Genomic DNA, 21,884 nt, shown 5'->3' with positions numbered 1-21,884 from the left:
AACATGATTGACTAGAAGACATATCCAGTTATAATCCAAATGTAACTAAAGAGTTTCACAACCATCCTATCTCAAGACCTGGAAAGATTTTAGTAAATTCTTCAATATATTAGCCTTGTTCAACAATATTCATGAATTGTCCCCATAAAGTCCCTTTTGTTCTTTTATAATAGATCCATTGTATTAACACAAAACTCTTAAAATATACTTAATATAAAAGAACTGCAGTATTATTTCTTTTTTTTTAATAAAGTTTTATTGAGTTTTAACAAAACAAAGAAAACATCTGATTTGAGTACAGCATCGTTCCGGGTTATCACATTTCCATACAGACACAATTTCATATGCATATTCATCTTATGTATTCAACTTCATATCTTATTCATTTTCCAACTTCTCACAATTTCTCCCTTTACTTCTCTTAATTTTCTTTTATGGTTATCTCATTTTCTTCTTATTCAATTATATTTCTTTTACCTAAATTTCTATATATTTTTATTCATTGTACTTATACTTTCGTCTGTCTTGTTTACATTTTCATATGTTCTCTTCCAACATTCTTAACAAGCAAAATTCCCCTGGTATGAACCTTTTAAACCTTTCACGTTTCTTTTCAATATCTTTCAATCTTTGAGAACAATTGAAATGTTTCCCTCCCTTCTTCATTATTACTTAACTGTTAATAAGCATACCATTGGATAGTCATACAGTTTTATCTCATAAATTATTTACTATTAATAAGCAAAATAATTATTCAAATTCTTTCTAATAACTGGTATAAATTTCCTTATAAATCTTTCACATTTCTTTTCAATATTTTATCAATCTTTAGAAACAATTGCAATGTTTCCCTCTCTTCTTTATTAATGCATTAATTATAAATAAACATACCATTACATAACAATACAGCTTTATCTCATAGATTATTTACTTATTTCATTTCTAACTCATTACAGTATTCTACTGTCACAACACTATCTTTTGTACCTTTGCAAAATCCTCACTTTTAACTTAATTTAACCATTGTCTCTGTGTTTTCTAGCTGAGCAAATACCTTTAATCCTAGTATGTTTCCCCCTTTTTTTTATTTCCTGTTTTGGTCCCTCATAAGTTCTTTCCCTTTCTATCTTTCCCCCCTTTTTCTCATCCCTTTTTTTATACCCTTATCTCTTTAATTTCCCCTTCTGTAGTTTTCTTTTCTGCTTCTCCTTGCTGATATACTTCTTTTTCAGACTATTTTTCTTTTTGGTTATTCCCTTTGATCTCAAACTTTTAACTCCTTTCCCCCTTTTTCCCCTTATTACCACATTTTGCATTATTTGATCATTAAAAATGGCTTCTTCTTTGTCCCGCCCTTCTTCTTGCTCTTGAAGTTTTTCCTTTTGCTTTTCATAGTTCAGGATCTCCATTTCAAAACATTCAAATACGAAGCCAAAGGATCTTCCTCCCCTTTCTGCATCTTCTTTCTGTTTTTTAAGACTCATCTTCAATTCCTCCAGGATTGATGGCATTTTAAACACTTTTGAACAACCACCCGATTGACTTGAAGTAAAAACAGAAAAAGAAAGAAAAAACCAATGCCAAAAACTTTTGTTTAAAATCACCAAATGATCCCAGGCTGTTCCTTCTTGTTTCTTTCCTTTACTTTTCCTTTCCGTGGGTTACTGTATCTTTTAATAAGATTTCAGTTACAATGTATCCTCGTGAGTCTTTTCAAATTTTCACTGTTAATGCTCTTTATTTTTCCAGGTGGCACTCCATTTTTCCATTATTCCAAGTCCCACTCTTTTGCCTCCACTCTTCTCCTTTTCAGGGCTTTAAAATGACCAAGAAAAAATCTTTATTCTCCTTTTGACACTTAGATTTCAGCTTAAGGTTGCCTATTAGTGTCAAAATAGATTAATATAAATTTCTTTCCATACCATTTGTAATTGTCAATATAAAGGTTTAAAAAAGGGTTTTTAACCTCCTTTTCTCTCTCCTTCACCACTTAAAGATTTTCTTTCAGAAGTATCCCTCTAGGTACTTTTAGATTCAGGGTACCTTGCTTAGATGTTCTCTGTTGTTTAGCCCGGTCTGTCCTGCTCTCCTCTTTGTCTTCCTCCTGCACAATCTTATCCAGTCGGGTTCTTCTTTGAGGTGGCCATTTCTTTTCTTTTTTTAATTAAGTTTTATTTGGGTTTTCACACATACAAAATACAAGTAAAACATCTTTTTTGAAAGTAGCATGGTCCCGGGTTGAACTTCTTTATACAGACACAAAATTCAATTTCATGCTCCTTTTTATGTTCTATTCCATATCTTATATTATTCTACATTTTCTATATAGTATTTTTCCCTCTTTTAATTTTCTCAATTTTATTTTGATTATCTCATCTCAATTCAAATCATTATATTTATACTTTGTCTGTTCTGTTTCAATTTCATATTATCTTTTCTCATTAAACAAATTTTCTCCTGTAGTTACTAATTGGAGTATGACACCTTAATATCTTTTAATTACATCCATTCAACTCTTATTTAAACTTCAATATATACCTTAAGGTTATGACCTTCAATATAATACATAATACATAACTTCCAATCGAATTTTGATTGGTACATTCTTATAATACACACTATATTCTTTTTTTAAAAAGATTATAAATATATGTAATTATAAACCCTCATTCCATTCCAATTCAGTTCCATCATTAATAATCATTAAAATCTTAACATCTTTAACACTTCTTTTCAATTAAATATCATACTTCCTTAAAGACACATATAATCTCTATAATTAATTTTCCCTTATTTCTCTTCACATATGTTTTGTAAATCATTAAATATTCATTTTGTTACATTTATTTATTGACAAGCATTCCACTGAATTATGATAGCTATTTTATCAAACATTTTAATGATACATTATTTCATATTTTCTAAAATTATTTCTGTTTCTAATATAACAATACTATCTTATGTACCTTTGCAGAATCCCCTTTTCCATTAAATTTTCACCCATTATCTCTAAATAGGCCCTGTTTCTCTATATTTTGTTTCTGTCCTTTATAACTTCTTTTCCTTTCTTTCTTCCCTCTCATCTTCTCCCTCCCCCTTTTACCCCCTTGTCTCCCTACTTCTAATTATCTCTTCTGCATTTCCCTCTTCTGTTGCTTTCTGATTTTATACTTATTTTTCACTCTTTTTGGGGGGCGGGGAGTTGTTTTTCCAAATCTTAAACTTTCCATTCTCTTTTCCCCCTTTCCTTCCCCCGCCCCCACCTAAGATTACTTGTTCATTAAAGATGGCTTCTTCTTTGTCGCAGTCTTCTTGTTCTGCAGGCATTTCTTGTTGTTTCTCATAATTCCAAATCTCCATTTCTAAAAACTGAAATACGAAGCCAAAAGAACCTCTCCCTTCTTGTGCATCTTCTTTGTACTTTTTAAGTTTCATTTTCACTTCTCCTAAAAGTGGAGCCATTTTAAACAGTTTTAAAGAACCACCCGATTGATTTTAGTCATTCAAATACAATAACCAAAAATCCAGAAATCATCAAGTAATCCAAATAGTCCCAAGTTATTTCTTCTTATTGCTTTTTCCACTTTCTCTTCCTGGGGTTTTTGTTGTGATATTTCAGTTAAAATGTATCTTTTGGAAGTCTTGTTGAGATTTTGCTGTAAGTTCTTTTTAATTCCAGGCAGTCTCCTCCCTTCCAGATCCTGCCCTTTTATTCTTTTTCTCTCCTTTCCTGTTTTCAAAAGCTTTTGATTATCCAGATATCTTTATTATCCCTTTGACTTTTTATTTTCAGCATTAAATGCCTATTAATGTCAACGTGGATTTTTTCCCAATTTCTTGCTTAAGTCTCTTAGCTGTCAGTATAGGAAAAAGAGAAAAAACCCCAAATCTTTTCCCTTTTCTCTCTCCTTCACAGCTTAAAAATCTTCTTAGGGAACAATGTTATTTTTTTTTAATAGTTTCAATTCCAGGGTACCTTATTTGTTGCTTTTGCTGTTTGACCCGGTCAACCAAAACTTTCTCTTCTTATCTTCCTCCTGCACATTCTTTTCCGGTTGAGTTTTTCTTTGTGGTGGCCATTTCTGACCACCACTACAACCGCCTTCGGGGAAGGGAGTAATGGGCAGCTGAGGAGGAGAGATGCGGCTCTCCTCAACCCTGCAGGCAGTCTCCCCCTTCTTCACCACCTGTACGGGGTGGCTTAGCCCTGAAACCAGCTGGCTCGGGGTGCTCCAGCAGCAAGCACGGATCAAAGCCTCGCAGAGACGAGGTTGCAGTCTGTCGCCGAAGAGGCTCAAACCGGAAGTTCCAAGGTGGCCATTTCTGATCACCGCTGCAACCGCCTTCAGGGAAGGGAGTTTAGACCAGCCAAGGAGGAGAGATGCGGCTCCCTTCCACTCAGCTAGCAATCTCCCCCCTCTTCACCACCTTTACGGGGTGGCTTCAGGCCCGAATCCAAAGGATCGGGGCGCTCCAGCGGCGAGCACAGTTCGAAACGGCGCATGATCGTGGATTTAGGTCTGTCGCTGAAGAGACCCAAACCGGAAGTCCAGAACTGCAGTATTATTTCTAATGTCTCTTCAGATTTTTAGCAGATAAATGAGAAAAGCAATTATCTTGCAGAAACAACTACTGTGTTATTAAATTTTTCATGTTGATTTTTTCTTAGAATCTGCATACAGAAAGTTTACAAAAGATTATTTTGATGTTTCCTTTTCTCATTTATTTAGAGTTTTTATGTTTTTTACTTCTCTAATTATTTCTTATTCATCTCATATATTTTACAAGAGGGATAACTATATTAAGTATAGTATCACTTTTCTATTCCATACATCCTTCATTTTGTGTTTTTCTTTCTGTCTTGTCCTTGTCTCTTCTCTTTGGCACAATAACAACATCATAGGGTTTTTGTGCTAGAGTAGAAAGACAAGTCTATCTAAGAGTAACAAGTCCGTTACACTTATTGAGACATCATGCTGCTGACTGGCATGTACACTTGTTTTCCTTTCCAAGTCAACATGCACGCGCGCACACACACATACACACACACACAGAAACACATCCCTAAAATTCTTCTGTCTTTTTGTTAGCCAAAAGGATGCATCATAGAGCAACAATCTTTGAAGCAAGGTACCTCAAATGTGCTAACTTAAAAGAATATCTCCAAAATCTGGGACTCATTCATTGATGGCTTCAGCCATATTTTTATCCTTGGCAACTGAGAAACCCTATTCTAGTTTAATGTTAAAAATAACCATGTTATTTAATAATCCTAGATTCTATTGGGTTTTGCACACATAAAAAGCTTTCTAATTAATTCAGCGTAAAAATCAGTGTGTATTTTAACTAGAAAGATATTTATTGGAAACCTGTCTTACATTTCTTCATGCCTATTTATTTATAAATAAATTCCTGAGAAGAAACTAAACACATTTCTTTGCAATTTAACATTGTGGAGTTAATAGCTTTTATTATCCAGAAGAACCATCTGCTTGTGGAACTGCTTTTTTTCTTGATTCAGAAAAGCATTGACAGTGGTTTGACTCTGCTGTAAGCTTGGGGCGATGCTATGACCTCATTTATATGAGCGAGCCCTGGGGTTCATATGCACTTGCAGCGGCATGCTGATGGAGTGTTCTGCTGTGTGGAGCATTGAGACCCAAATTCTCTGCTTGCACAGCAACATAGCTTAAAGCTGTCACCCTCCAGAGATTGTAATGTTGTTTAGCTCCTGAACTGATTGATAGTGCTGACTTTTGAATCTTCAACTCTAGTTCCATCTCCTACGGATCAGACAAAAGTGTTTCCTCAAGGACTTCCAGATATCTGGCACTTGGGGGGGAAGAATGCAATGCGTGTTTGTGTATGAGTGAAAGGATCACTTTTTGCATTATGACAACCTCATACTAATTTTTTTTTTAATGTAATGTACTACAATGTTAATTTGTACTACAATGTTAAAGTACTACAATGTTAATTTGAAATTAGAGCAATACATATGTTTTTATGGCATGTAATTCCAAGCTTTTAAATATCTTTTGATATGCATACATGTTTTGTGTGTGTGTGTGTTTATTTGTTTTTATGTGTATGCAGGCACACACACTGGTTTATCCGTAAGGGTAATCTCAGTGATTAAGGTGTCTTCCACATTTAGCATGAAAAACCAGAAAAGCCAGAAAAGACATATGTAGAGGGGAAAGAATATATATATGTAGAGTTCATTAAAGTTATTCATTAAAGCATAGAATCAAACCCATATAGGTATATACATAGCAGTGGTGGGATTCAAATTTTTTTACTACCAGTTTTGTGGGCATGGCTTGGTGGACGTAGCAAGGGAAGGATGCTGTAAAATCTCCAGTCAGAGGTGGGATTTGCCAATTCTCCGATCTACTCAAAATTTCCGTTACCGGTTCTCCAGAACTGGTCAGAACCTGCTGAATATCACCTCTGATACATTAAAAAGGGAGGGAGGGAGGAAAGGCTAATACAGTAGTGTTCTTATAGTATTCTTGTAATAACTGATACACATTACAATAAAATCAACAATTCAACTGATAATTTTCAATTTCATTTTACACATGTTGTGCATTGACAATAAACATTACCCAAGAACAAATGGTTCTATATTTCTTTTTTAAATATAAGATTTCCTATGATAGATAGATAGATAGATATAGATAGATAGATAGATAGATAGATAGATAGATAGATAGATAGATAGATAGATAGATAGATAGATAGACAGATATTACTCCAAAAAGCACAAAGCCGAAGACACAGGCCTGAAGATGGTGAATGAGATTTTGTCAAAACATCGCCAGGACACTTCCAATTTTACGCAGGGGTATTTGTATGTGGATCTTTGGTTATTCGGGTTTTCTCCCGTGTAAGGTTGGAAGTATCTAGGCAACGTTTCGATGAAGTCTCATTCATCATCTTCAGGCTTCTGTCTTCAGCTCTGTGCTTCTCAGAGTGATGTGAGCTTGCAGCTGCTTCTTCCTTTTAACTGCTAGTGGGGGTGTGACTTGATTGGGTGGGGGCTTGGCTGTGTTCTGATTGGGTGGGGGTGTGTTCTCATTGGTTGGGGGTTTGGCTGTGTTCTGATTGGTTGGGGGGTTGGCCATGTTCTGATTGGCTGGAGGTGTGTTCTGTTCAGGTGGGGGCTTGGTTGTGCTCAGGTTGGTCTTAGTTACTGGGGGATTTGAGCTGGTGAGCTGTGATCTTGCTGTTTGGCTTCGAGTTCGTGGTCGTGCTGCATCTTCATGGTGGACATGGTGGATATATATGGTATTCAGCTTTGTTTGGGTATTTTCCCACGTTATTATAGTTGTGCTTTTAAAGTTGTAGCAACGTTTCAGCAGAATCTCATCTGCCATCATCAGGCTTCTGTATTGTGTGCGTCTGTATATACATATACATATATGTGTGTGTGTGTGTGTGTGTGTGTGTGTGTGTGTGTGTGTGTGTCAATGAAAAACTAGAGCAGTGGTTCCCAAAGTGGGCAGTACTGCCCCCTTGGGGGCGGTGGGATGCCTTAGGGGGTTGCTGAGAGGCAATGGGGCCGGCAGGGGGTTGCTAAGAGGCGGCAGGGGGGCACTGGAGATGAGCAGCAGGGCACAATTCAGGGGTGAGAAAAAATCCCGCCGCCGCCATGTTCGAGGCAAGGCCTCGCAGGATCATCCCATTGACTTGCACTCTCTGGTACAAGGAGCTCCGCCCCCGAACACAGCATTGGGAAAGGAGAGCAAAGCCAGAGTGGCTTTGCACTCCTTTTCAAACATCCCCCCGCCGCCGTGTTCCACCCCATTGACCCCCTTGCACCGGAGGCACCTGCCCAAATTTCCTGTTCAGGTGCACGAAGTCAATGGGGTGAGCCTCAGAGAGGGAAAGAGAGAGGAAAGAGAGAGAGAGAGAGAGTAGGAAGAAGAGAAAGAGAAAAAGAAAAGAAAGAAAAAGGGACAAAGAAAGAGGGGGGATGGAAGGAAGGGACAGAAGGAAAAAGAAATAAAGGAGGGAGGGAGGGAGGAAAAAGATAATGAGATATCCATTCTACTCCAATTACCTCCAACAGGGTTAGAAGAGTGTGTGTGTGTGTGTGTGTGGGTGGGTGGGTGGGTGGGTGTGTGTGTGTGTGTGTGTTCTCCTTGTAATTTACCAGTACATTTTGGCTTTGCCTTCTTCAGAATTGGCACATTGGGGAAAAGTAATTTTTTAGGGTGGAGATCTGGTCCAATGGATCCTGTTTAAAGCCTCAACAAAATGTGAGAGCTTCCTGATAGTCTTGGCCATGTTTCATCCACAAAACCTTTAATTAATAGAAGCCAAAGATGTTTCAATGTGCTGGCAAAGATGCTGGCAAAGTTGTTTCAATGTGGAAAAGGACCTCTAAACTAGGCCTCATTTCAATCTGATGCATCAGTTCTCTCTCTCTCTCTCTCTCTCTCTCTCTCTCTCTCTCTCTCTCTCTCTCTCTCTCTCCTCCCTCCCTCCCTCCCTCCCTCCCTCCCTCCTCCTCCCCCTTTTCCTGCCCCCTTCATCCCTCCATGCCCCCTTCTTTGTCCCTTTTTCTTTCTTTCCCTTTTCTATTTCTTTTCTTCCTTCTCTCTTTTCTCTCTCTCTCTTTCCCTCTCCCAGGCTCACCCCATTGATTTGGTGCACTGCTCCACTCGGACTTGCTTGGGTAGGTCCCTCCAGTGCAGCGGGCTCAATGGGGTGGACCTGCGGGGCCGGCACCTAGAACGTGGCAGTGCTGGCATGTTTGAAAAGTAGAGCAAAGCCAGAGGTCAGTAATTTTTGCTGCAAAGAATCACAAAAGCTTCTGGGTTGTGCGCAAGAAGGGACACATATGTCAGTGCAATTCAGCAACATAAAATAAAGAAATACAAATAAAACAAATCAACAAGAATTGGCAAAGCATCTCTGATTAGATTTTATTCACTACTAGAATCTAATCAGAGATGCTTTGCTGATTCTAGTCCAATGACCAGATCCAGCAGGGTTGGAAGGGAGTATGTGTATATGTGTGTGCATGGCTGTCAAAACTCCAAAAACAGGTCAAGTAGTTCTGGGGAGGCCAGTCATAAATTAGAACACTTGCTAAGCAACCGGCCATTAAGTGAGGACCACTTCTATTTGGTTTGCCAGTCACCAAACCATGCCCACCCAATCATGTAACCAGCAAGCCACACCCACCCAATCACGTGACCAGCAAACCACATCCTCAAATTAGGCCATGCCCACAGAAATTTGAATCCCGCCCCTGGGTGGGGGGCATTGAGGATGAGTTTGTAGCACCAAGGGGTGGTGGACTGAAAAAGTTTGGGAACCACTGATCTAGAGTAAAGTGCTTATTCTCCATGTTATATGCTAACATATAATTTATGTTAATTATTGTAAGTTTCTCATGATTTTTCTTTTTATAACATTTGGTCATTTTGAAACAATAATGAAAAATCAATACTTCTAAATGATTTGTAAGAACACTACTGCATTATTACAGGCATTGGATTCCCTTGTGCAACCTCCCATAGTTTCTTCTGATCATTCTTTGACTTTTGGTGGCACAATTGCCAGAAGTTAATGGTGTAGCTTCCCAACATTTTGAGGTAGAAATGAAAGGAAACTGAAAAGTAATTACTTAAATTAAAATAAAAATGGATGAAAATTCTATCCAGGAAAATACTGCCATCCCCCACCTATATAACTCTAGTAACTGCACTTTACCTTCTTTCCCAATGTTGGAAAACTTCACAAACAATTTGGAGTTTGGAGAATTAACTTCCAGAAGTATCCAAACCATGCCAGAATGGCTGACTTGCATGAGCCTGAGGAAAAACGGAACATTCTGGAAGGTTCTTGGATATTGTATTGTATGTTTTTCACATACATAGTTCAAATAAATAGTTCAGATCAACAATTGCCATGGTAATTTTTTTAGTAGAAAGAAAAATGTTAACATATTCAAAGCCTATTCATTTTGAATATCCGTTCAAAATGAATAGGCTTTCCTCTTTTAATTCAGAATTCATTTAATTTTGTAAATGTCTTTTTAAAAGTATTTTAAAAATGTTTTTAAATAAGTAGTTTAAAAATGTTTTTAAATAAGTAGTTTAAAAATGTTTTTAAATAAGTATTTTTGCAAGAGATTTGTATAATTTGGTAGATGTTAAATTAGATGAAAGTAGTCTTAGCAAACTCCCTTGCCATTCATATTGATCCCACAGACTTGAATATTGTCTAATAAAATATTTTAGATAAGTATGAAATGCGTTCTTTCATTTGATTTTTTGTCAATTTCCTGTTGATTTTTAAATCACTAAAATATTTTGTCTGTGATGTGCTTAGCTTTAGGAAATCAAAAAGAATTACTGTATTAATTTTTGTGGTCCAGAATATCTGACATTCTAAATTATATCTGAAGATGGATTGCTTTAAAAAAAAGTTATGCTATTTAATCAAATAGACATACTGTATCTATTGTCATTATTCAGTTATGATTTAAGAGCTTTCCTAAATTAGAAATTTCATTCACAGAGGACATGCATTAGAGTATCCTTAATATATTTTGGTCATTATACAACGTTATGAATGTTAATTGTGGAATCCCTTACATCATTAGTAGTCATAATACAACAGTTATGAGAAACTTATCTTGAAACACTGGAAAGTTGACCTGGACATAGTTAAATTGTATAGACAGAATTGGATAAACTGATTAGAAACTTTTATTTCTAGGTACTAAACCCAATTATTTTTCTGACTTCTTTCAACAGAGACTCATGTTGTAATGCAATACAACTTTAGAAACTTGGCTTTGAGCAGAGGAGCAACCTAAGGCATATTGACTTCCTGCTCATTCTTTTGACTCTTTTGGTTAGCTGTTCACAGTATACTGTAGTGCAGGGTGTCCAACCTTGGCAACTTTAAGACTTGTGGACTTCAACTCCCAGAATTCCTCAGCCAGCTTTGCTGGCTGAGGAATTCTGGGAGTTGAAGTCCACAAGTCTTAAAGTTGCCAAGGTTGGACACCCCTGCTGTAGTGTTTTTTAAACATTCTGAAATGTAATTTTTGAAGGAAATGTTTCATTTTTCTGCCATTCAGGGATTGATGATAATGATATTTATTAGATTACAAAGGCTGCCCATTCCAAAGGAATCTATAATAATATGCAATATGTGTACCCCTTAATAGCATGATAATTTTAGACATAAATTGTTATCTTGTAATGTTATTTTTAAATCAATAAAAATGTGTCAATGTTGAACCATTGTTCATAATTTTCCTTTTCCTTTCTAGTTAATTTTTCATTTTGGAGATTTCTTAGTGGTTTGCCATTCAAGTATCAGTGTTAGAATTTCTGTAAAAAATTCTGAATCAGCCAAAAAAGAAGTATGAATAGGAGTATTTTGAATGAAAAATGTACCAATGATACACAAAAATTTCACATCATCGTTCTTTAGAATATATTCAGAACTTTATATTTATTTTTACAAACCACTTCATTGCACAATTATCTAAAAGAACTGTACAATGAGATTTAAATATTGTTATGAAAAAGTAATTGGTATCACTTCCTGTGTTACTTGCTAATTTGTGTATCTTCATAATGAACTTGGAAAAATGAAATAAGTCTGGATGACAGATTAAATGGATGGAAAACCAAAGCTTTGCATGGACAGCTCTTGAAAAATATTGAAGGAAAATGTGATAACAACTTGACATGGGCATGGCTTAAGAGAGAAACCATCAAGAAAGAAATGGAAGATTTAATACTTGCTGCTCAAGAACAAGCACTACAAACTAATGCCATGAAAGCAAAGATACAAAAATCCACTGACAATCCAAACGGCTGACTTTGCGATGACAAAGTTGAAACTGTTTCACACTTAATATGTGAGTGGAGTAAAATCATGCAAACTGACTACAAAGCTAGACATGATAAAATTTCTAAATTAATCCACTGGTCATTTTGTAAAAAATATACCCTATCTGTATCCTAAAAGTCATGGGAAGATAAAGTGGAAAAATGTGATGGTGAAAATTTTGTGGGACTTTTGAATACAGATGGATTGCCATTTGGAACACAACACACCAGATATTACGGTTGTCGAGGGCCAAAGAGTACAATTTATTGTTATTGCTGTACCAGGAGACGCCAGAGTAGAAGAAAAAAATCACAAAATATCACGACCTGGCTATCGAAACTACACGGTTATGGATGAAACATGTAACAGTGATACTCTTGGTCATTAGTACCATGTCCAAGAATTTTACAAAGCACATCAAGAAATTGCAGCTTCCTGTAATAATACCAGTGGAATTGCAAAAAACTGTGCTCCTCGGAACATTGTATATTTTAAGAAGATACTTGGTTGATACTTAGGATGCTGGCAGCAACCCATATCAACCACTAGCACTAGTCACTGGTATGTGTGATACATTTTTAAATGTTCGGTTGACTGAGTTTCATGTTTAATGAATAAAAGAAATGATAATAATAATAGTAATAATCATAATAATAATAAAATACTTTTGCATTTAATGAAAATAATAATAATAATGTGCCCAGGAACAAGCCCTATAAATCAGTTCCATGAAAGCAAAAATTCAACATGTCAGCAACAACAGTAAATGTTGTTTATGCAATGAAAAAGTTGAAACAGTGGATGACCTTATCAGTGGCTGCAGCAAAATCTCACAGACTGATTATGTACAACGTCATGATAGAGTTGCCAAAATTATACATTGGAAGCCTTACAAGAAGTTTGGGTTCGAATGCAGCAAAAATTACTGGGAACACCAAATTGACAAAGTTATTGAAAACAAGCAAATCAAGATTCTGTTGGATTTTCGGATCCAAACAGAGAGGCATGTAGCCCAAAACACACATGACATCAGTATTGTGGAAAAGAGAAAAAAGTCTGGTTCATTGAAACTGCACTACCAGGTGATACACAAATTGAAGAGAAACAGCTAGAAAAAAATAACAAAATATTGTGATTTGCACATCAAAGTTGAGTGACGAAGTTGAATGGAGGAAGAAATCAATGGTTGCACCAATAGTAATAGGAGCCCTTGAAGTAATACCCAAAGCACTGCCTAGATACATGGGAATTTTGAACTTACCCTGACTTTGCAAAAAACAAAAACAAAAAAAAACCACACTACTCGGAACTGCCTATATACACGGATGCTACCTTAGTAACTCTTAGGTCCTTGATTAAGACTTGAACTGTTAAGTTTTTACAAGTCCCAGACTGAATCAAATTGAAGATTAAAACTTTAATAACAATAACAATAACAATAATAATAATAATAAATACCCTTGCCAAATCTTTCAACTATGTAGGGTTACTTCTGCAGATATTCATGAATATATGGTATGTTCTGTGTATTATTCTGAAACAGTATGAATTGCTGGTGCTGTAGAGGCTGTAAATCATGTATTAAATTAGGATTTTTGTATGCTATATTGAGCTGGATAAGCACACTTACCTAATTATGTGAATGTAAGGTATAACATGTTTATTGTTTGATCTTATTTAGAAGTATTTGCCAAGTTAATAGCCTAAGAAAACAACATTCTTTCATTTTGAACTAATTTATTTTCCATTTCATATTCTTTTTCTAAAAGTAAAATAGAAGCACATTATTTAATAGATGGATCATATTTTAAATCTCATCTTCTTGCTTATTACCAGTTCTTCCCTACAAGTCCCGTTGATTGCAATATAGAACTAGCTATGTTTTTCAAACATTATTTATTTGCTTATTTCTTTACTTGGGCTTCAGTGCCACTAATTCTTGCAGGCACTAAGTGGCTTTATAGAATGTTGCTTCCTGTGCCATTTGCCCTGGTTGGAAAAGAGCTCATAATGCATTCTGAAATTGCATTTTCAACTATTTTAGAATTGATAATTGGTGAAGCAGTCATTGAGTATCTGCCAAAATAAAGAAAATCTGAATGCAAATTTTTAGCCAAATACTTTAAAGCCTGTACTTATCCAAACTCTCTGCAAGTTTGATGCATATGAAAACAAAAAAATTCTACATATCTTTGTTTATAAGATATATGCTTATATAATATATTTATCATGCATCCTTCCCTTTTCTATGTCCTCCCCAATCAAGAATTAAATCGAAAGTGATGCTTTTCAAATGTTAATAAGGCTGAAATTCTATCCTTTGTGGTTATACAGTTGTTTCTAACCTGGCCTAGGAACTCTGATTTTAGATGCCTATGCTATCTTTGCTTTAAAGTTGTAGAGTTGTAGAGCAGCTGCCTAGAGTACATATGGGCTATCTCAGAATCCTTCCTTTCTCCAGAGAGATTTGCCCAACCAGGATACAGGGTACACTCTCTAGCTGATGATATGTGCTGTAATGTCATCCCTGTCCCTCAGGGATATTTAGCTCACCCTGTCCTCATCAGAAGTTACCAGGATCATCCAGCTTGCCATGTCCTCTAATTTGGATTCTCATTTCTTTTTGCCAAAAGTATTCTTGTATTCTAGTGACATAGCAATCTCTAAACAAATAACATCATCAGATGTTTACAACTTTACTACTTGGAAATAAGTTCCCTGGATTTCTAAGATTATTTTTGACACATAATTAAAAGAAGAATGGAAGTAAAAAAAGCTGATTAATTTCATTACAACTTTTTAAATCCAACACTATTTGTTTTACATTATAGAATCTGCAAATGACATCTTACTCTAGCAGTCAGAATAAATGAAATGACTAAGCTGAACTATGATTATTAGTGGACTGCACTGCACTAAACATCCATCTTGTCATGCCCCTGTTGGAGACTGACTCTGAGGGAGAGGAGGAACAGCCGACAGGGAGTGGAAGTGTGGCTCCGGAGGTTGTGGAGGAGGCTGGGGAAGGGCAGAGGCCGCTGGGCAGTCAGAGGAGGACCCAGGCCCATCCCCTATCCATCCTAGGGTATGCAGGGAGGAGAGGATAAGGGAGAGACGTGGTCTACTCGGGAGGAGAGGACCTTGATCCTCTTCATGGGCTGCAGGTGTGAGAACTGCATAAGAGTTTGAACCTGCGTTCTGGCAAATGCTGGAGACAAAGCGTGTTTTAATTTGGTTTGAGGTTATCTTGATTGGTGTCTTTCTAACAGACTGTGCCTTGTTATCTTCTTGAATTTGGTAAATATTTCTCCTATTCGGTTGTGATAATTTCATCATTGTAGTTTGTTTGTTTTTTATTTTCACCTCTATCTGCTCATTAAATTTGGACTGTATTGCTTTCTTTTGAAGACTATTTTTGAGTACGTTTTATCTCCAACTGAAAATTATTGAATAGTGGGACCAAGTTGGAGGCATTAAAGGACATTTATTTACGTTTTGGATTTTGTTACGTTTGTGTTACACTTTGGATCATCACACATCTAAATTGGAACAGAAAAGGTTATTTCTCTTAATCTGCCAAAATCAGAAGACATTGATAATTAAAACTACACATTTATATTTTGCATTTGGAGGAACCCTTTGTTAACATTTAAATTCCATTTATTTATAATAAAAATAGGATAAATACATACTAATATATCTTTTATTATTGTTAGCCGCCCAGAGTTACCCTGAGGTAAGATGGGTGGCCAATAAATGTTATAAATAAATAATAAATTATTATGATTTTATTTATCAAACTTGTATAGCTGCCCATCTCACCAGGATAAACTTTTGGCAATGTACAACAGTAAAATAAAACAATACATAAAAGCAATCGGTACAGAATATAAAATAATCACAATTGACAATTAAAAATTAAAATATACAAACCTACATGACATGGAGAGAAGTAAATATATAAACCAAATGGTACCCCTGCATTCTTCTCTGCCAGTTCTAGTGGGATGGGCAAATAAGGAAGATGTAATCGAATAGAGGTGGTCCATCAGATAACCAGCCCCCTGCCAGGAAGGGCTTTAAAGGTTAAAACTAGCACCTTGCATTGGATTGGCAAGCAGACTTGTAGCCAAAGCAGCTCATGTTGTGGGAGCACACACATAACTGTCTGTACTGCTGCATTTCGTATGAGCTGAAGCTTCTAGGACAGCTCCATGTAGAGCACATAGCAGTAGTTCAATCTGAAGGTGGCCAAGGCATGAGGGACTGTGAGCAGAACCTCTCAACCTAAGTGTGGGTACAATTGATGCACAACATGAAACTGTGCAAAGACCCTCCTAGCCATAAATGCTACCTAGCCTTTGAGCAGATGTCATATATCTGGGAGAGCTTTAATTTCATACTGGGTCTGTCTGGGGCAGTGCAACCCCCTCTAGCACCAAAAATGGCATAGTCCTAGAACCTAGACTCCAAACCCAAAGCTACTCAGTGTTGCCAATTTCAGCTGAAGCCCGTTGTTCCCCATCCAGACACTCAACAGGATAAGATGTCCCAAAGGTGTTTTTTGCAAGGAGCAACTGGACTTTCTTGTTTTCTTTGAAGACATTTCCGCTTCTCATCCAAGAAGTTTCTTCAGCTCTGACAGGATGGTGGGGAAGTCAGAGCTGAAGAAGCTTCTTGAATGAGAAGCGAAACACCTTCAAAGAAAAACATGAAAGTCTCTTGAAAAAAAGGGGCCTTTGGGGCAACCATGGATGATTGAGAATCTCCATAGACACCATGATAAGATGTTCTTGGCATCACTTAATATGCTGGAGCAGAAATATATAATTGGTTATCATGAACATATTGGTACCTCACAACATGATGATGAGTGAGCTTGCACAACAGTCTCATATAAATGTTAAATAGAGCACGAGAGAACACTGAATTATCTGGCCCCACACACAGTAAGGGCTGAGGTCTATCACCGCCAACCATCACCAATCAAGAAAGGAGAAGAATCAGCACAAATCCATCCCATCATCTCTTGGTACCTGTTTAATGTACATAGCAAATCTTTCACCAGCTAATCTTATGGTAATGGCAGAAGGCCAATCAGTTGATCAAATCATTTTTACTCTTGAAGATAGTATATACCAATAAGAAGCAATGCCATGTTTGAGAGCGCTGTTTAAAAATTATTTCCATTTTTTTCAAGGCTAACTGTGATTCATGTAAAATAATTATTCCATTCAATTGTTTATTAAAATTACCAACTAAAAGGCAAGAAAAAATTAAAATAATAATTGATTAATCAATAGGGAAGAAAGATAAACAAACAAAATCCCATCTCCTTTTGAAATTAAAGCTGTGTTAATTTATCTTCAAGAGCCAATTTGATGTACTGGTTAAGGCATCAGATTAGGGAGGCCATGAGTTCTAGTGCCACCTTAGATACAAAACTAGGTGGCTGACCTTGGGCCAGTCACTTTCTCTTAGCCCTGGGAAGGAGACAGTAGGATTCCACTTTTGAAAAACCTTGCAGAGGAAATGGCAGAAATTCATCCAGGCAGTCTCCAAGAATTGTACACAATTGAAGGGAAAGGGCAAAAATGTTATCCTGTATTCTTGGAAGTTAAGCCTAGTTGTTCTTTTATTTCTGTGACTTCCACTTGAATATTATACTGTAGTCCAAATAAATTCCATTGACATAGATTGATTTTTGTAGTTTGATTTAGACTACTGTGGAATGCACACACACACACACACACACACACACACACACACACACACACACAAACCTGCACTCTAGGGCAAGATTATAGAGGGGTTGGGACAGAAATATAGGGAATATTTATCTACTCTAATGGCTGTATGATCTGTTTCATGTGCTGTGGACAAATCAGTTTTGTTTAATTTCGTTAGACACTTAATTGATTAGGTTATTTTAAATGTTGCTTTGATTATCTCTTTAATGCTAATTCAAGAGTCTTCTGATATAGTATTCTGAAGGAGGCTGTTATACATAGCTATAGCAAGATAAATATTCTCTTCCCACAACTTCAAAGTAACCTTATACAATTTTTTAACAAAATGACTAGGAAAGACAAAATCAAGCTTGGAGCAGCAGTTCATTTTTAGCCAATGGTTTGTCCCTTGTGTGTATATATGCATATAGCCACATATATGACACACAGAAACCACACAGTCTAGCTGAGATGTATACGTGCACATGGCAAGAAAAGTGAATTTGCGATTTTACCAGATGGATGGCATAGGGAACAAAGCTGTTACAGAATCTGGTAGTCTTGCTAGATAAAAAAACAAAAAAACATAAAACCTTCTGGAAAAGCAGAGGTACAATATTTAGTAACCATTATTACTATTCAGTGTTCACCTTAAATTTTGCCATCCCCAAGCAGTATAATTTGACATTGCTCCAGAGTTAAATTGAATTGAATCCTGTATTCAATATTAACAAATGGCATGCCATTAAATTCTTGTCACTGCAACTTGTTTTTAATAAAATGGGATGCATTCTGGAATCTATAGAATGCTTTCTTTAGAAAAGAGGTCTCCAAACTCCAAACATAGCTGGCTGGAGAATTCTGGGAGTTGAAGTCCACAAGTCTTAAAGTTGCCGAGTTTGGGGACTTCTGCTTTAGAGCTTCAGCATGTATATACTGTATGTACTGTATATGTGTGCAAATCAATAGGGAGTATATTGAGGTTTAGTTGAAATTGTGGGGAGAGGGAGTGGAAAGGTATCAACATAGAACTAGAACAGTCCTATAATTAATTGTTCTCCTTTTCTTTCCTTTATCATGGCTAGTGTTTCCTATTACTAACATGTAAATATATATTTTATCTAGGAAATGTCTCAGGAAGGCTATGGAACCAGGTCTCAACCCCCTGTCACCCAGAACAAACCTAACCATGAAGAATTGACCCTAATCCAACAAGAGAGGCCTTCAAGTTTACCAGTAAGAAATTTGTTGCCATTTGATAGTTTTATACTTTATATTGAAAATAATATTTTCTAAGAAAACTTATATTTAATGTTTTTTCCTGCTTCAAGAGCCTTAATATCAGAATTATCCTTGGATTTTATTCACATGCATGCAGGGATGGGATTCAATTTTTTTAACAACCGGTTCTGTGGGTGTGGCTTATTTGGTGGGAGTGGCTTGGTGGTCATGTGACCGGGTAGACGTGGCTTGGCGGTCATGTTATTGGCTGGGCGTGGTCAACTCAATATCACTCACATCGGGGCACGCATCTCCTCGCCTGGCCTCTCATGACTGTGGGGATGCTGCAACAGTCGTAAGTGTGAAAAATGGTCATAAGTCACTTTTTTCAGTGCCATTGTAATTTTGAATTGTTACTCCACGCAAGCAAAGTACCAGCAAAGGAGAGGGGAAAAAAACTCCAGAGAAGTTCCTGAGACAGGAAGTCTAGTCCTGCCAAGAATGTAATAAGGGTTAACGGAGAGGCAGTTTCTGAAAGCAACACCAGAATGTTTCCTTCCTGCCTTCCTTACAGGATTAGGCCAGTAATTTCTTCTAACAACCGGTTCTCTGAACTGCTTAGAATGTTAACCAGTTCTAGCAAATAGGTGCGAACTGGTAGAATCCCACCCCTGCATGCATGTATTTATTATGAAATTACTTACCAAAGATAACTAGGTATTTTTATGCTATATTTAAATTATTATAATATTTATATAGCAGTAGCACTTAGACTTATATACCGCTTTATAGTGCTTTACTCTCTAAGCGGTTTACAGAGTCAGCATATTGCCCCCAACAATTTGGGTCCTCATTTTACCCACCTCAGAAGGATAGAAGGCTGAGTCAACCTTGAGCTGAGATTCGATCTGCCAAATTGCAGGCAGCTGGCTGAAAGCAGAAGTAGCTTGCAGTACTGCACTCTAACCACTGCACCACTGAGGCTCTTATAATATATATAATGCATATTATTAAATAATATTTAAATAATAATACATACTTAAGTCATTTTAATTATGTCAGAATAATTCTTTCTGATATGCTTATGGATATTGAGTTGAATGTTATAATCTAGAGAAGTATAAAACTATTAATCTTAAATGTTTATGCTTTAAAACAGAACATAATTTTATAAAATGTTTTACAGTATATTTTATATCTCAAACAGTCATTGGTTGGGTTTAGTGCTTCTCTAATATATTTTAGTTTATAGATCTCAGATACAGATCATTATTGTGGATATGTACAAACCATGTTTTGCACAGTATGACAGCATGACCTAATTATTTTGTAGTGTATCATGTCAGCATATCACATTCAAGCAATATTGAAAACATGAAAATAGTGGGATAAAAAAACCATATTAATGTTCTTGTCACCTCTTAATTACAATATTCATTTTGTTGAATTAATTTGCATGTGACTGGCAATATAGTTCAAAATTTACATAATTTTAAGACAATGTATTGTTGAATCCATATTGATAGTTATTCAGAAAAGTGCAATGGTGATGGTGATGAAATTTAGAAAATGTAATATACTGTAAATGTAAAATAGTAAACTGACATTGTAATCCAAAGAGTTTGCTTATGATTGCATTGTAGGAACACATATTAGAACTAATATCACTGATTAGAAAGTAAGACTCATTGAACTTTTTGGGATTTATATGGATGTTAAAATGTTTTAAATTAAATTCAAGTCTACAAGAGCAATCCACTGAGAGTGTTCATATAGGTAATAGTTATATTTAGTTCTTCTAAGAATAGCATTGTTTTCAAAATAGTAAAATATTGGTAATGCTTTGGAGCAGACAATAAACATCTCTGCTTATCAAAATTCAGGATTTCTATAGATACTTACCTTTTTTGAGTTTTCTATACTTTATTAATATCAATGTTTTGATAGTAAATTTCCACAATCAGTCTCCAAAATCTTCTGTGGCTTATATCTTCCTGTCAAAAATTAGACTTTGATATTCCAGATTGATGAAAAAACTCTCTCCATATTGAAACTTTATCAGAGCATTTAAGTGTGGAATTATTATCTTTATCAAGTACATTTTGATTTTATACTTCTTTGAGACTGATTTGTAATTACTCATATTACTTTATAAGTTTTACTGTATATATGACATTCAATCCTGGTCTTCTAACGTAAGTTGGCTTGAAATGACTATTATTCCATAGAGTAAAAGCTGCATATGATGGCTTATTTTGGGGGCCCCAACTCCCAGGTCGTAGACTGGCACAGAAACAGTCTGAACAAGCCAGCAAAGCCCCATCAGTACACACAAGGGATCCCCCCCCCCAGTCTGCGGAAAAGCCACCCTCCGCAGAACCAGTCCTTGGCACCCAAAAGATTGGGGACCGCTGGCTTATTTGATTGCTTCATGTATGTCTTGTAAATGAATGTATGATTTGTTTAAAAACAATTGCATTTACAGTTATTTAAAGCTATGTAAAATTATATTCATAGCAATTATTGTTTTGACACTATTACCAGAGAAGTTTTTAAAACCCCACATGCAAGACAATTACTAGCCAGCTGTATACTGTAATATATGCATTAATGATTCCATCTAGGGTATTCAAAAAGAAATTGAATTATGATTTTTCAAGGTAATTTTGAGACCAATAGGAAATAATCTAGTGAATAATCTGTGTTGAGAACTGTACTGTGTTGGAGTCCATCTATGCTGGTATTGTTGTATTAATCAATATCTGTCACATATTGACCACAATATACCTTTATACTAACTCAGATGTTGGTTTCAGTCCTTCCTAGGAAATGGTTCCATCTGTTATTTGGGCATTAAATAATTGTGAAACATTAGAAAGTTTTCAGTCTTTGAAGTCATCATTGTGGTGCTTACAAAGCTCCTTTTTTTCTGCTGGTTTTTAGAGAGACACTGGAATTTCTGAACCAGTAACAACAAATTAGGCCAAAATGGGGTATTGAGTTTAGAGAAGATAAAAGTCACATGTAGAAATGCTGGTTTTGAATCAGGATTTAAACATTTTC

General features: G+C 36.1%; 1 protein-coding gene across 18 annotated transcripts in view; it reads left to right on the top strand.

Moving 5' to 3' along the window:
* The window catches only part of ARID1B (AT-rich interaction domain 1B), a 426,965-nt gene that overhangs the window by 124,484 nt on the left and 280,597 nt on the right, over positions 1–21,884 (top strand). For all 18 annotated transcript variants that reach the window (XM_087969691.1, XM_087969777.1, XM_087969760.1 and 15 more), the window contains one exon: positions 18,726–18,836. In XM_087969691.1, the coding sequence (XP_087825817.1) occupies positions 18,726–18,836 (111 nt within the window). The remainder of the gene's footprint in view (positions 1–18,725; positions 18,837–21,884) is intronic.

This window comes from Notechis scutatus, chromosome 1 (assembly GCF_049901735.1).
Source record: "Notechis scutatus isolate UNSWTSFEM ecotype Mainland chromosome 1, rNotScu1.2, whole genome shotgun sequence".
Lineage (NCBI taxonomy): Eukaryota > Metazoa > Chordata > Lepidosauria > Squamata > Elapidae > Notechis > Notechis scutatus.
The sequence above is the reverse complement of the archived record's forward strand: the minus strand, read 5'-3'. Positions and strand labels throughout refer to the sequence as shown.